This window comes from Capra hircus, chromosome 2 (assembly GCF_001704415.2).
Source record: "Capra hircus breed San Clemente chromosome 2, ASM170441v1, whole genome shotgun sequence".
Lineage (NCBI taxonomy): Eukaryota > Metazoa > Chordata > Mammalia > Artiodactyla > Bovidae > Capra > Capra hircus.
This window is the reverse complement of record NC_030809.1, coordinates 64,419,125-64,434,408: the sequence shown is the minus strand read 5'-3', so window position 1 is coordinate 64,434,408 and position 15,284 is coordinate 64,419,125. Positions and strand designations below refer to the sequence as shown.

Below are 15,284 nucleotides of genomic sequence, written 5' to 3'. Positions count from 1 at the left end.
GGTCTCAAACAATGGAAATGTTGATAGTTACATAGTCAATTACTTCTTCTATAACTCAATTTATATTCACTTTGAATTTTACCTTCAGCACTGCCCCTTTTTGTTTCTTTGCTGCTCTTGTAACTTTTTGGCCAGTTGCTCCTTACCCAAAGTGGGTTTATCTTTGGAAGACAAGGAGACCACACAAGTACCTGCTTTGCTATCTCCACATGAACAGTAACTGATGCATAACAACAAGCCACCAGTACACTTGGAAAGAAGGGATGTGATTGGTCATTGATCATGCTGCATATTTATGATTTATATAGTGATTTTTGGACTGTCAGGCTGACAGCGAATTTCGAACTTTATGCAGTTACTTGTAATTTATGCAGTAACTGAAATTCGCATGATGTTAGTATACTGGTGTTATTTAACTCAGCTGTGCAACTGAAATTAGTATGTATCTGGACAGTGCAAAGTGAGAGCTACCTTGATCTATGCACTTGAGAGCCATTAGTCTTACTTGTATGTTTGGAATTGTACTAGGGCATCAGGGGAAAAATTATTAATGAAGAAGGAAAAAAAGAATGTCTTTATAGGAAAGTGAGTTTTGTTTTTAATTCTTTTTGTTTGCGCTGAGTTTTCATTGCTGCATGCAGGCTTTCTCTAGTTGCTGCAAGCAGGGGCTACTCTAGTTGTACATGGGCTTCTCATTTTGGTGGCTTCTCTGGTTGCGGAGCACAGGCTCTGGAGCACAGCCTCAGTAGTTGTGGTGCACAGGCTTAGCTGCCCCATCTTCCTGGACCAGGGACTGAACCTGTGTCCCCTGCATTGGCAGATGAATTCTTCACCACTGGACCACCAGGGAGGTCTGAAAGTGAGTTTTCTATTTCTGTTTTTTTAATAGATGAGTGAATGGATAGATGATTTCTGTATGTAATTTTATTTCTGCTCTGCAGTCTATAAAAGTAAATTAATAGTTTCACAGTGTCCACAGGGGGAATGAACTGCTTCCAGAAAGCTACATGTGAATTTGAAACCTTCTTTGCATCCCTTGATAGGCTGACCTGTGTGTCCCTCGATTGAATGAAGGGGACCAAGTGGTACTGATCAACGGTCGGGACATTGCAGAGCACACCCACGACCAGGTGGTCCTGCTGATCAAAGCGAGCTGCGAGAGACATTCTGGGGAGTTAGTCCTTCTAGTTCGACCTAATGGTGAGTATTCCGTGATTTACTGCATGTTTTTAATAATTCCCTCATGTTTATTACTAGACACAGCAGCTAGAGTGGACTTCTTAGAACTTGGTCACATCAGACTGACCTGTGGCTTCCATTCATAGTGGTGGTTGTTTAGTCGCTAAGTCATGTCCAATTCTTTTGCAACCCCATGGACTGTAGCCCACCAGGCTCCTTCGTTCATGGGATTTTCTAGGCAAGAATATTGGAGTGGTTTGCCATTTCCTTCTCCAGGGGATCTTCCCAGCCCAGGGATCAAACCCATGTTTCCTAAATTGGTAGGTGGATTTTTTTTTACCACTGAGCCACCAGAGAAGTGTTCACATGTAGAGTCAAATGCAAATTCTCAGCCACCTTGCCTGCCCGTCTGCCTTCCTCACTCTCTTGTTGTCTGTGCTGGCCTTCTTGATGGTCCTTCTGCTTAAAGCACTCCTCTTGATGTTTGTACAGTGTATACCTTCACATCGTTCAGGTCTCTGCTGAGATGACAGCCTCAGGAAGTTCTCTCCAGACCACCATGACTGCAGTTGCCTCTCTCACCCCCAAGGTGCTCAAGGAGTCCTAGATACTCGGATATACTTGCTGTTCCACCTGTAGAAAACCAACAAGCTAGAGTTTAGTTTCCATGACAACCTCAAGAATATCCTGCTACGTGGAGTGCTCAGTGACTCCTGAAGCAGTTCATTCCCCCTGTGGACAGTGTGAAACTATTAATTGACCTAAAAGTCCATCTTCCTTCAATCCCAGCATTTCTAGTTCTGTCTCTCTGTGCTATGCAGAATAAATGTAATACAGAATAAGTTCAACCCCTCATCAGTGTTTTGCAGTGAGTTTTACTAGAAACTGTCCTTTTTTTTTTTTTCCAGTTATACAATCCCAGGTCCTTCAACCTGTGTTCATAATGGCATAGTTTCAAGTTTCCTCAACATTAATCATTCTCCTCTGAGAAAAAATTCTTAAGTGCCTGTACTGTCTAGTGTTGGACATATTCTTCTAGTTTTGTTCCAAACAGTTTATTGTTAATCATAGTTTTAGTCAGAAGAGTAATTATTGGTTAATGTCACATTGTTAGTTGCTGACTACATACCATAAGGAGCAAAATGTAATTAGAAATATCTACTCCCCTACACACCTATTTTGCCTCTTGGGTACGGACATTTTCATTTTATCTTCTCTATAGGCAGACCTTGGAGATATTGCAGTTTCAGTTCCAGACCATCACAATAAATATCACAGTAAATAAATAAAATATTACAGTAAAGCAAGTCACATTTTTTTTATTTCTCAATACATATAAAAGTTTTGTTTATACTGTAGTCTGTTAAGTATGTAAGGTACATACCTTAATTTAAAAATATTGCTAAAAATTGCTGTCATCATCTGAACCTTCAGGGAGTCATAATCTTTTGAAATACTAAATCAAAGATCTTTGATCATAGAGCTGCTGCTGCTGCTAAGTCACTTCAGTTGTGTCCGACTCTGTGCGACCCCATAGACAGTAGCCCACCAGGCTCCCCTGTCCCTGGGATTCTCCAGGCAAGAACACTGGGAGTGGGTTGCCATTTCCTTCTCCAATGCATGAAAGTGAAAAGTGAAAGTGAAGTCGCTCAGTCGTGCCCGACTCTTCGCGACCCCATGGACTGCAGACTACCAGGCTCCTCCGCCCATGGGATTTCCCAGGCAGGAGTACTGGAGTGGGGTGCCATTGCCTTCTCCAGATCATAGAGCACTATAACAAATATAATAAAAACAAAAAGTTTGAAATTTATTGGGAGAAATACAAAAATATGAGAGATACAAAGTAACAAATGCTGCTTGAAAAATGATACCAATAGGCTTGCTCAACACAGAATTGCCATAAACCTTCAATTAGTTTAAAAAAAAATTAGCTTTCTAGGAAAATTTAGAAGACTTCAACAGACCATTCCATTTTTGACTTTTAAAGGAACTCATTTATTTAGATCTGATATTTAGGTGGTTCATTTTCAGGCGTTTTCTGTCACATAAAACAACTTAATTTTCATACTAAGAGTTGTCTGAATTTGATGTTTTTTCAGTTTTCTCTTGATAACAGATCCTGGAGAACTTAATAATCATATTAGCTAATAATTTTAAAATGCTTTCCATAGACCTGGCTCTTTCATACCTTCTCATGTAATGTTTACAGCCATCCAGTGAGACAAGTGAATTAGCATCGTTTTATAGTTGAAGACGTTTATTCACCAAGACATTCATTACCTGCTTGCAAATTCATGACTAGTACAGAGAGAGAATATGAACAAAAGTCTATATAATGGAAAAGGCGTGGTCATTTTGCAATTCCGATTTACCCCATTTATACTTTAAACTAGGAGAGGAACCCACCTGGTACCTACTTCTTTTGGCAAATATGTTTCTAATACTGTTTTATCAATAAAATCTGGACCAGGATTCACTTTCAGTGCAGGTGTCATGTCCATTAAAAAAAATATATATATGTGTAATCAAAATTTTAAATTACGTTTGTCAAAAATATCAGAAAAGGACTTCCTTGGTGGTCTAGTGGTTAAGAATCTGCCTGCCAGTGCGGGGGCCATGGGTTGAATCCGTGGTCCGAAAGATTCCACATGCTGCAGAGCAACTAAGCCCATGTGCCACAGCCGCGGAGCCTGCGCTCTAGAGCCTGAGAGCTTAGAACTCGTGCTCTGCAACAGGAGAAGCCGCTGCAGTGAGAACCCTCTGCACCACAACCAGAGAGAGCCCACATGCATCAGCGAAGACCCAGCACAGCTGTCATCAGTTAATTAGGTTACAATATCAGAGAATAAGAGCTTGTTTTTCCTGGTCTTCTCTCCTTTAAATCTTATTTCTTCTTAGACAAAATGCATTTATATCTTTTTGTCTTTGCGTTCTTCATTTCAGAAATCTGTTCTTCTCAATAATGCATTTATATCTGAGCAGGAACAAAGCCTCTTAAAAGCAGGAGCTTGACTCTGTCCTTTAGAAGGTTCTGCTCTTCTTGAGCTCTGCCGTCCCCATGGGGGTCAGGATTCTGCAGGACCAAGGGTGCGTGCAAGCCAGCACCTATGACCTCTCCTTCCTTTCTAGACCACTTTTTTCAACTCTTCAGTTCTCTGACCAAATAGCTCTGAGCCTGCTTCCTGGATTTTTGTGGCCAGTTTTCCCAGGTCTGTTCTCCCAAGGGTTGATGACAGGATATAGGCCAATAAGGTATCATAAGAAGCAGTTTCCACAGGGGTGTAGACTGAGCTTCTGTGTGGACTGAGATGTTGTCCATGGTATGTTTATAGGCCCCCGAGTTACAGAGTGGAGCTGAGGGTGGAAAGAAGAGGAGGGCAGGCTGAGATTGGGCTTAGGATTACAGCTTAGAGTTTGGCTCCCCTCACTCCCATGACTATGAATTCTGGCCTAGAATTCTCCTTTGAAATTTGGTTTCCTGGGACTTCCCAGTGGTCCAGTGGTTAGAACTCCACACTCCCAAGGTAGAAGAGGGCCTGGTTTCCATTCCTGGTCCGGGAACTAGATCCCAAGTGCCTCAACTAAAATTTGTGCAGCCAAATAAAGAAATATATTAAAAAAAAAGAATCTAGTCCTCTAAGTTGTTTGATAAATATGTCGAGAAACAACAATAGAACATATTTAGTTTAGCGTTCTCTTCAGTTCATGTGTAACTCTTCCTGTCTACATGTGTGGTGGATAGGCCTCTATTGGTGCTGTTGCCCAAGATTCCACAGATTAAGGACAGATATGTTCAGAGCAGATCTTCTTGACATTCCTCTTTTTCTTACTGTCTCTGCAAGTTGTAGACATTTTCAGCAATAATGGCCAAGAACCCTTCTTATCCCCAGAGGTACTTCTTCAACTCCACAACACTCTTGGCCCATATGCAGTGACCCTAGACTCAGATCTGATGAGTGACAAATAAGTGAATATTTTTTTCTGACACAAAATTAAATAATATCTGGTAAATTCCTTTTGCCAGTTCATTAAGGTTTCCATATTGGTTTTGTTTTTGTAGCTGTGTATGATGTAGTGGAAGAAAAGCTAGAAAATGAGCCAGACTTCCAGTACATTCCTGAGAAAGCCCCTCTCGACAGCATCCATCAGGATGACCACTCCCTGCGAGAGTCGATGATCCAGCTGGCTGAGGGCCTTATCACTGGAACAGTACTGACACAGTTTGATGTAAGTAACATGATATAGAAAAGGTGTTTGCCCATATTTTCTTGTTAATTTCATGACTTCTTAACTGCCTAATCTAATATGTTATAATGTATTAATAAAATATTACTGAGAAATATTGGCAAAAAGAGCTGTAAAATGTAAAGCTTTAAAAATTACTCCCCAAATTCTAGCTGTGGTTTCACTAATAGGTATCAGTTTAAAAGAGGGAGATAGATTTAATAGGTCTATGTCATCAAACATTTTTTTCTATAACTAAGTAGCTGTTTTTATGAAAGGTTGCAGATGAAGATAGACTATTATAGACTTAAAAATCCTGAATTAAAGAATAGTTTTTGTACCTTGTCATATTTAATCCTTCTCTAATTTTTTTCAGTGTAGTTAGCCATCATTAATATCTGTTGCTCTGGAGTATATGTTATAGATAATGATTATAAAATATTTAGGGCACATCAGTTTTCCTTTTAAACACCTCTAAATGAACGCTGCCTAAATGGGAAGAAAAGTCTAACAAAGAGTGGATATATGTTAAAAAAGAAATAAAGGAGTACCTTCAAATATAAAATAAATGAAATAAATATTTCCTATAGATTTGCTATTTAAAACTTCAGGTACTCTTTCTGTAAGCAAAATTGTTTTTTGCATGTTTTACCATTTTTCAAAATGTTTATAAATCATATTAGAAATTTTGCAGAATTCAGCTTTGCAAACCTGGTTCAATATTTTACTAACCTAAGATACATCATTGTATAGAGAAGGTATTCCAAGGTAAAAACCCATTTCTTGATAGCGTAGAATCAAGTCTAAAAAAGTAAAAACTCTAAATGGCTTTCTGAACTTGTCTTATACTTTCTTTTTTTAGCAACTATATCGGAAAAAGCCTGGAATGACAATGTGTTGTGCCAAATTACCTCAGAATATTTCCAAAAATAGATACAGAGATATTTCGCCTTGTAAGTATCTATTCTCTTTGTAACTATCTGTTAACTTCTTAATATAACTTTATTAAAATATTCTTTCTTTTAAATTTTTTCAGATGATGCTACACGGGTCATTTTAAAGGGTAATGAAGACTATATCAATGCAAATTATATAAATGTAAGTTTTTTTTTTAATTATACCTTAGTCATTTGGAATAAGAGGGGCTGATCTAAACTTTGAGGTTTATTCTAGAATCCATGATTAATGAGGATCAACTTTACTTTGTAGCTCTGATGAGAACTTTTTTTAAAAGTTCATTTATTTCTTAATTGAAGGATAATTGCTTTACAGAATTTTGTTGTTTTCTGTCAAACCTCAACATGAATCAGCTGTAAGTATTATACATATGTCCCCTCCCTCTCGAACCTCCCTCCCATCTCTCTCCCCATCCCACCCCTCTAGGTTGATACAGAGCCCCTGTTTGAGTTCCATGAGTCATACAGCAAGTTCCCATTGGCTATCTATTTTACATATGGCAATGTAAGTTTCCATGTTTCTCTCTCCATACATCTCACCTTCTACCCCACTCCCTGTGTCCATAAATCTGTTCTCTATATCTGTTTCTTCAGAAATAAATTCATCGGTACCATCTTTCTAGATTTCATATATATGTGTTAGTATATGATGTTTATCTTTCTGTCTCTGACTTAATTTCATGCTGTATAATAGACTGTAGGTTCATCTACCTCATTAGAACTGACTTGAATATGTTCCTTTTTATGGCTGAGTAATATTCCATTGTATATACGTACCATTTGTATATGGTCCGTTCATCTGTCGATGGACATCTAGGTTGCCTCCATGTTCTAGATATTGTAAATAGTGCTGCAGTGAATATTGGGGTACATGTGTCTTTTTTCAGTTTTGGTTTCCTCAGGGTGTATGCCTAGCAGTGGGATTGCTGGGTCACATGGTGGTTTTATTCCTAGAATTTTAAGGAATCTCCATGCCATCTTCCATTGTGGCTGTATCAATTTACATTCCCACTAACCGTGCAAGAGGGTTCCCTTTTCTCAACACCCTCTCTAGCATTTATTATTTGTAGACTTTTTGATAATGACTGATTACAGAGTAATGACCTATAGCCTGCAAGGAACATTACTTATTACATTACATGGTGTGTGCACTGAAGAACCTTTCAAAAATCCCCTAAATTTTGAATTCCAATGTGTATATGAACCCGTGGTTTCTGATAAAAGCTACATATGTGTATATGGTATTATCAAATTTTCTGATATTTCAATCTAATAGGTAAAAAATGGTAATTTCTTACAGTTTGATTTGTACTTTCCTTTATGTGAATAATTTAAGTGCTTGTTGTTATTATTGTTCGAAGTGTTACAATAGTATGGTGAGTGAGGTAAAAGTCAAAGTTGCTCAGTCATGTCTGACTCTTTGCGATCCCATGGATTATATACAGTCCATGAAACTTTCCAGGCCAGAAGACTGGAGTGGATAGCCATTCCCTTTTCCAGGGATGTTCCCAACCCAGAGATCAAACCCAGGTTTCCCACATTGGAGGCAGATTCTTTACCAGCTGAGCCACCAGGGAAGCCCAGAAATAAACACACACACCTTTTGAATTCAGTGTTTAAAATGTAATAGGATGATAGTTTATCTTCCCCAAATAGTTACAGTCTTAACTTCTGAAAATAATGAATTTAAAGTACTTGCAATCTTTTCATGTTATATGTATATTATATATAATTATATGCATATTACATAATATATAAACACATATGTAATATGAAAAATCTAAACTAAAGCAAATGGCAGAATTTTTGCTCCTCACAAAATTTATTAATAAACTGTTTAGAGACAGTTTTTTTCTTTTCCATTTTAACTTAAAAGATACCGAATATATTCCCTGTGCTTTATAGTAGAACCTTGTTGTTTATTTTTATATATAGTAGTTTGTTTCCTATATAGAGAGAAATATTTTTTATTTCTATACCAAGTCCCTGCCTGTGAAACAGGATTCTCTATATAGATGCTTTTAATTTCATAAGAGTACTTTGGAAAATATTTAAATTTTTGTTTCCACTAATTGAAAGAAAAGTATATATAGCTACTGCACATTGCCAAGAAACTTCTTCACATAAAATAGTTGATATTTGTTTTACTGACTCTGCAATTTATTGAGATTAATTGCATTTAGTTATCATTTAGTAGATGATTTTTCTATATTTGATCCTAAGAAAAAGTAATAATGCAGAGCAATTTTGGTTTTGTGTCTTTTTCTTTTTAGATGGAAATTCCTTCTTCTAGAATTATAAATCAGTACATTGCTTGTCAAGGGCCATTACCACACACTTGTACAGATTTTTGGCAGATGACTTGGGAACAAGGCTCCTCCATGGTTGTGATGTTGACCACACAGGTTGAACGTGGCAGAGTAAGTCATACTTGAATCTTACACATTGCTCAGACATTTTTCAAATTATGTTACATGTATAGTTAAAATATTCATATTGATTTAATCTCTTTTGTAATCTTTAAACTTCCTTTCTTATGGTGTCATGATTAAAATCATCATGGTTAAATGCTTAAAACTGCAACTAACACATACTATGTTAAAAGAAATGTGATGTTTGCCATTATTATTATTATTTAAATGGACTAATATATATTTGAATAAGTGATTTGTATTTATAATGTGTGAAGAATTCATATAACTTAGCCATGAAATAACAATATCCCATTTAAAAATGGCCAAAGGATCTAAATAGATGATTCTCCAAAGAAGACATTCAAATGACCAGTAAGATCATGAAAAGATACACAGCATCATTAGTCGCCAAGGAAATGCAAGTGAAAGCTACAATGAGATACTACTTCATAGCTAGTTGGATAGCTAAAGTAAATATGACAGAAAATAATCAGTGTTGGTAATGATGTGGAGACAGTGGAACTTGCTGTCTTACTGATGGATTTGGTAAATGGTGTAACTATTTACCCTTGAAGACACCCTTCATTTCATCAAGAGGCTAAACACAGTGTGACTGCAGCTCAGCAATTTCACTCATAGAAATACCCAAGAGAATTAAATACATAACCACACAAAAACTGGTGCACAGATGTTCACAGCAGCATTATTCTTAGTAGCCCATAGGTAGAAAGAAGCGAAATGTAAAACTTGATAAAATATGGTATAGTCATACGGTTGAATATTATTTAGCAATAAGAAGGTATGAAAAAATGATACATGTTGCAACATGGATAAACCTAGAAAACATTATTCTAAGTAAACAAAGCCAGTCACCAAACACAACATATTTTATGGTTCAATTATATGTGATGTCCAAAGTAGGCCACAGGGGATGAAAAGTAGAGCACTGGCTGCCCAGGTCTGGGATGGAAGGAGACAGGTGGATTAGAGGAGTTGCGTGGTTGTTACTAAAATGGATGTGGGCCTTCCTCTGGGAGTGATGAATGTGTTCTAAAAGTGATTGTGGTGAGGGTTACACAGCTCTGTGGATATTCTAAAAATGATAGAGTAGCGTGTTTTAAATGGCTGAATAGAGTGTAACAGAATTGTATGTCATTAAATCTTATTTTTTTATCCTAATTTATGAAAGTAAATGGATTGCATTTCCCATTTTAGTTGAAGAGTCTTTCTTACTATTAAATCTAAGAAATATAACGATTAGTATACCATTTTGCCACCCTCATAGTAATAATTACTTCAGGTTGGAAGCTTCTTGTAAACAAGACATTTGAAGTTTCAAAATATATCCAAACAGACTCTCATTACAAAGAGAAGATATGACCAAAAAAATGTTGCTCATTGGCAGATCTTTGTGAAGGGTATAAGTTCAGTTCACTTCAGTCGCTCAGACATGTCCGACTCTTTGTGACCCCATAGACTGCAGCAGGCCAGGCCTCTCCCAAGTTGCAGAGATTACTCAAACTCATGTCCATTGAGTCAGTGATGCCATCCAACCATCTCATCCTCTGTCATTCCCTTCTCCTCCCACCTTCAGTCTTTCCCAGCATCAGGGTCTTTTCATATGAGTAAGCCCTTCGCACTAGGTGGACAAAGTATTGGAGTTTCAGCTTCAACATCAGTCCTTCCAATGAATATTCAGGACTGATTTCCTTTAGGATTGACTGGTTGGATCTCCTTGCAGTCCAAGGGACTCTCAAGAGTCTTCTCCAACACCACAGTTCAAAAGCATCATTATTCAGTGCTCAGCTTTCTATATAGTCCAACTCTCACATCCATACATGACTACTAGAAAAACCATAGCGTTGACTAGATGGACCTTTGTTGGCAAAGTAATATCTCTTCTGCTTTTTAATATGCTCTCTAGGTTGGTCATAACTTTTCTCTCAAGGAGTGTCTTTTAATTTCATGGCTGCAGTCACCATCTGCAGTGATTTTGGAGCCCCCAGAAGTAAAGTCTGCCACTGTTTCCACTGTTTCCCCATCTATTTGCCATGAAGTGATGGGACCGGATGCCGTGATCTTAGTTTTCTAAATGTTGAGCTTTAAACCAACTTCTTCACTGTCTTTCACTTTCACTAAGAGGCTCTTTAGTTCTTTTTCAGTTTCTGCCGTAAGGATGGTGCCATCTGCAAATCTGAGGTTATTGATATTTCTCCCAGCAATCTTGATTCCAGCTTGTGCTTCTTCCAGCCCAGAATTTCTCATGATGTACTCTGCATATCAGTTAAATAAGCAGGGTGACAATATACAGCCTTGACATATTCCTTTTCCTATTTGAAACCAGTCTGTTGTTCTATGTCTAGTTCCAACTTTGCTTCCTGACCTGCATACAGATTTCTCAAGAGGCAGGTCAGGTGGTATGGTATTCCCATCTCTTTCAGAATTTTCCACAGTTTATTGTGATCCACATAGTCAAAGGGTTTGGCATAGTCAATAAAGCAGAAATAGATGTTTTTCTGGAACTCCCTTGCTTTTTGGATGATCCAGCGAATATTGGCAATTTGATCTCTGGTTTCTCTGTCTTTTCTAAAACCAGTTTGAACATCTGGAAGTTCGTGGTTCACGTATTGTTGAAACCTGGCTTGGAGAATTTTGAGCATTACTTTACTAGCATGTGAGATGAGTGCAGTTGAAGAGTATATGAGAATTCATTAAATTATTTAGTCACATTTCTTTAAGCTTGAAAGTTCTTAAAAATTAAAATATTAAAAAAATCGGAGAACCTAAATTATGTCTATTTCTAAAATTTATTGATACCAGGTTAAGTGTCACCAGTATTGGCCGGATCCCACAGGAAGTTCATCCTACGGCTGCTACCAAGTCACCTGCCACTCAGAAGAGGGGAACACTGCATATGTCTTCAGGAAGATGACACTGTTCAACCAGGAGGTAGGGGAACGGGGTGCCTACTGGTTAGAGCTGTTATGTTCAAGGTAAAGGCTTTGAAAGATGAAAATGTTTTTAATCTTGAGTCCTAGTTATTAGGAAATACAAAAAATTATTGAACTATTTGCTTCATTAGGATACACTGAAATCTTATATGTTCTTTTAGTATAATGTTTTCAATTTCTGTAGTGAAGTATGAATAATCAGTGAAAAAATAATTGAGTAAATAATATTTATTACTATTAGTATTTTCCCTATTCATAAAAATCATACCAGGGTGTTGATTATACATCTCTTCCTCCAAGTAATATCAGTAAGGTATTGGAGTACATCTCCAATGGAAATGGAGATGGAAATGGAAATAACAACAAACAGCTATTAGATTATTCCCCCTTTTTAATGAGCGTTTTTGCCTTGAGGACTCCATGAACAGTATGAAAAGGCAAAAAGGTATGATAATGAAAGATGAACTCGCCAAGTTGGTAGGTGCCCAGTATGCTACTAGAGAAGAGCAGAGAAATAGCTCCAAAAGGAATGAAGAGGCTGAGCCAAAGTTATAAAAACACCCAGTTGTGGATGCATCTGGTGGTGAAGGTAAAGTCCGATGCTATAAAGAACTAGATTGCGTAGAAACCTGGAATGTTAGGTCCATGAATCAAGGTAAATTAAAAGTGGACAGAGTGGTCAAACTAGAGATGGCAAGAGTGAACATCGATATCTTAGGAATCAGTGAACTAAAATGGACCAGAATGGATGAATTAAATTCAGATTACCATTATATCTGCTACCGTGGTGAAGAATCCTTCAGAAGAAATGGAGTCGCTCTCATAGTCAACAAGAGTCCAAAATGCAGTACTTGGGTGCAGTCTCAAAAGCAACAGAATGATCTCGGTTCATTTCCAGGGCAAACCATTCATTTTGGCAAACCATCACAGTAGTCCAAGTCTGTGCCCCAACCAGTAATGCCGAGGAAGCTGAGGTAAAATGGTTCTATGAAGACCTACAAGACCTTGTAGAACTAACACCAAAAAAAAGATGTCTTTTCATCATAGGGGATTGGACTGCAAAAGTAGGAAGTCAAGAGATACCTTGAGTAACAGGCAAGTTTGGCATTGGAGTACAAAATGAATCAGGGCAAAGGCTAACAGAGTTTTGCCAAGAGAATGCACTGGTCGTAGCAAACACCCTCTTCCAACAACACAAGAGATGGCTCTACATGTGGACATCACCAGACGGTCAATACCAGAATCAGATTGATTATATTCTTTGCAACTGAAGATGGAGAAGCTATATACAGTCAGCAAAAACAAGACCGGGAGCTGACTGTGGCTCAGATGATGAACACCTTATTGCAAATTTCAGACTTAAATTGAAGAAAGTAGGGAAACAACTGGACCATTCAAGTATGACCTAAATCAAATCCCTTATGATTATACAGTGGAAGTGACAAATAGATTCAAGGGATTCAAATAGAATTCAAATAGATTCAGATCTTACAGAGTTCCTGAAGAACTATGGACTGAGGTTTGTCACATTGTACAGGAGGTGGTGATCAAAACCATCCCCAATAAGAAGAAATGCAAAAAGGCAAAGTGGTTGTCTGACGAGGCCTTACAAATAGCTGAAAAAAGAAGAGACGTGAAAGGCAAAGGGGAAAAGGAAAGATATACTCATCTGAATGCAGAGTTCCAAAGAATATTAAGGAGAGATAAGAAAGTCTTCCTAAGTGAACAATGCCTAGAAATAGAGGAAAACAATAGAATGGGAAAGAGTAGAGATCTCTTTAAGAAAATTATAGATACAAAGGGAACATTTCATACAAAGATGGGCACAATAAAGGACAGAAACGGTATGGTCCTAACAGAAGCAGAGGATAAGAAGAGGTGACAAGAATACACAGAAGAACTATACCAAAAATATCTTAATGACCCAGGTAACCACGATGGTATGATCAGTCACCTAGAGCCAGACATCTTGGCATGTGAACTCAAGTGGGCATTAGGAAGCATCACTATGAACAGAGCTAATGGTGGTGATGGAATTCCAGCTGAGCTATTTCAAATCCTAAAAGCTAATGCTGTTAAAGTGCTGCACTCAATATGCCAGCAAATTTGGAAAAGTCGGCAGTGGCTACAGGACTGGAAAAGATCAGTTTTCATCCCAGTTCCAAAGAAGGGCAATACCAAAGAAGGTTCAGACTGCCACACGATTGCACTCATTTCACATGTTAGCAAAGTAATGCTCAAAATTCTCCAAGCTAGCTTCAACAGTATGTGAACTGAGAACTTCCAGGTGTTCAAGTTGGATTTAGAAAAGGTGGAGGAACCAGAAATCAAATTGCCAACATCTGTTGGATCATATAAAAAGCAACAGAATTCCAGAAGAACATCTACTTCTGCTTCATTGACTGTCCTAAAACCTTTGACTATGTGGATCACAACAAACTGTGGAAAGTTCTTCAAGAGATGGGAATACCAGACCACCTTACCTGCCTCCTGAGAAACCTGTATGCAAGTCAAGAAGCAACAGTTAGGACTGAATATGGAACAATAGGCTGGTTCAAAATTGGAAAAGGAGTATGTCAAGGCTATGTATTGTTTCCCTGCTTATTTAACTTATATGCAGAATACATCATGTGAAATGCTGGGCTAAGTGAAGCACAAGCTGAAATCAAGATTGCCAGGAGAAATCAATAACCTCAGATATGCAGATGACACAGATGACACCACCCTTATGGCAGAAAGTGAAGAGGAACTAAAGAGCCTCTTGATGAAGGTGAGAGAGGAGAGTGAAAAAGCTGGCTTAAAACTCAACATTCAAAAAACTAAGATCATGGCATCTGGTCCCATCACTTCATGGCAGATAGATGGGAAAAACAGTGGAAACAGTGGCAGACTTTATTTTGGAGGGCTCCAAAAGCACTGCAAATGGTGACTGCAGCCAGAAAATTAAAAGATGCTTACTCTGGAAGAAAAGCTATGACAAACCTAAACAGTGTATTAAAAAGCTGAGACATTACTTAGCTGACAACGGTCTATATAGTCAAAGTTATTATTTTTTCAGTAGTTCTGTATGGATGTGAGAGTTGGACCATAAAGAACACTGAGGGCCAAAGACTTGATGCTTTTGAACTGTGGTGTTGGAGAAGACTCTTGAGAGTCCCTTGGACTGCAAGGAGATCCAACCAGTCAATCCTAAAGGAAATCAATCCTGAATATTCATTGGAAGCACTGATGCTGAAGCTGAAGCTCCAATACTTTGGTCACCTGATACGAAGAGCCAACTCATTGGAAAAAACCCTGATGCTGAGAAAGATTGAAGGCAGATGGAGAAGGGGATGACAGAGGACCAGATGGTTGGATGGCATCACTGAATCAATGGACATGAGTTTGAGCAAGATCTGGGATTTAGTGAAGGACAGGGAAACCTGTCGTGCTACAATCATGGGGTCACAAAGAGTTGGACACGACTGAGTGACTGAACTTGAAATGAGTGGAAAAGACCAGTTTCACAATCTCCTCATTATTTAGGAGGGTAAGATTGTAGGCAGGACACTGTAACATCA

The 15,284-nt window shown here is 38.1% G+C and overlaps 1 protein-coding gene across 3 annotated transcripts in view; it reads left to right on the top strand.

Annotated features, from left to right (window-relative positions):
* Positions 1 to 15,284, top strand: part of PTPN4 (protein tyrosine phosphatase, non-receptor type 4) — a 198,154-nt gene that overhangs the window by 164,442 nt on the left and 18,428 nt on the right. For all 3 annotated transcript variants that reach the window (XM_018061760.1, XM_018061766.1, XM_018061755.1), the window contains exons 19-24: positions 1,044 to 1,200; positions 5,240 to 5,406; positions 6,266 to 6,356; positions 6,440 to 6,501; positions 8,633 to 8,779; positions 11,594 to 11,722. In XM_018061760.1, coding sequence (XP_017917249.1) covers positions 1,044 to 1,200; positions 5,240 to 5,406; positions 6,266 to 6,356; positions 6,440 to 6,501; positions 8,633 to 8,779; positions 11,594 to 11,722 — 753 coding nt within the window. The remainder of the gene's footprint in view (positions 1 to 1,043; positions 1,201 to 5,239; positions 5,407 to 6,265; positions 6,357 to 6,439; positions 6,502 to 8,632; positions 8,780 to 11,593; positions 11,723 to 15,284) is intronic.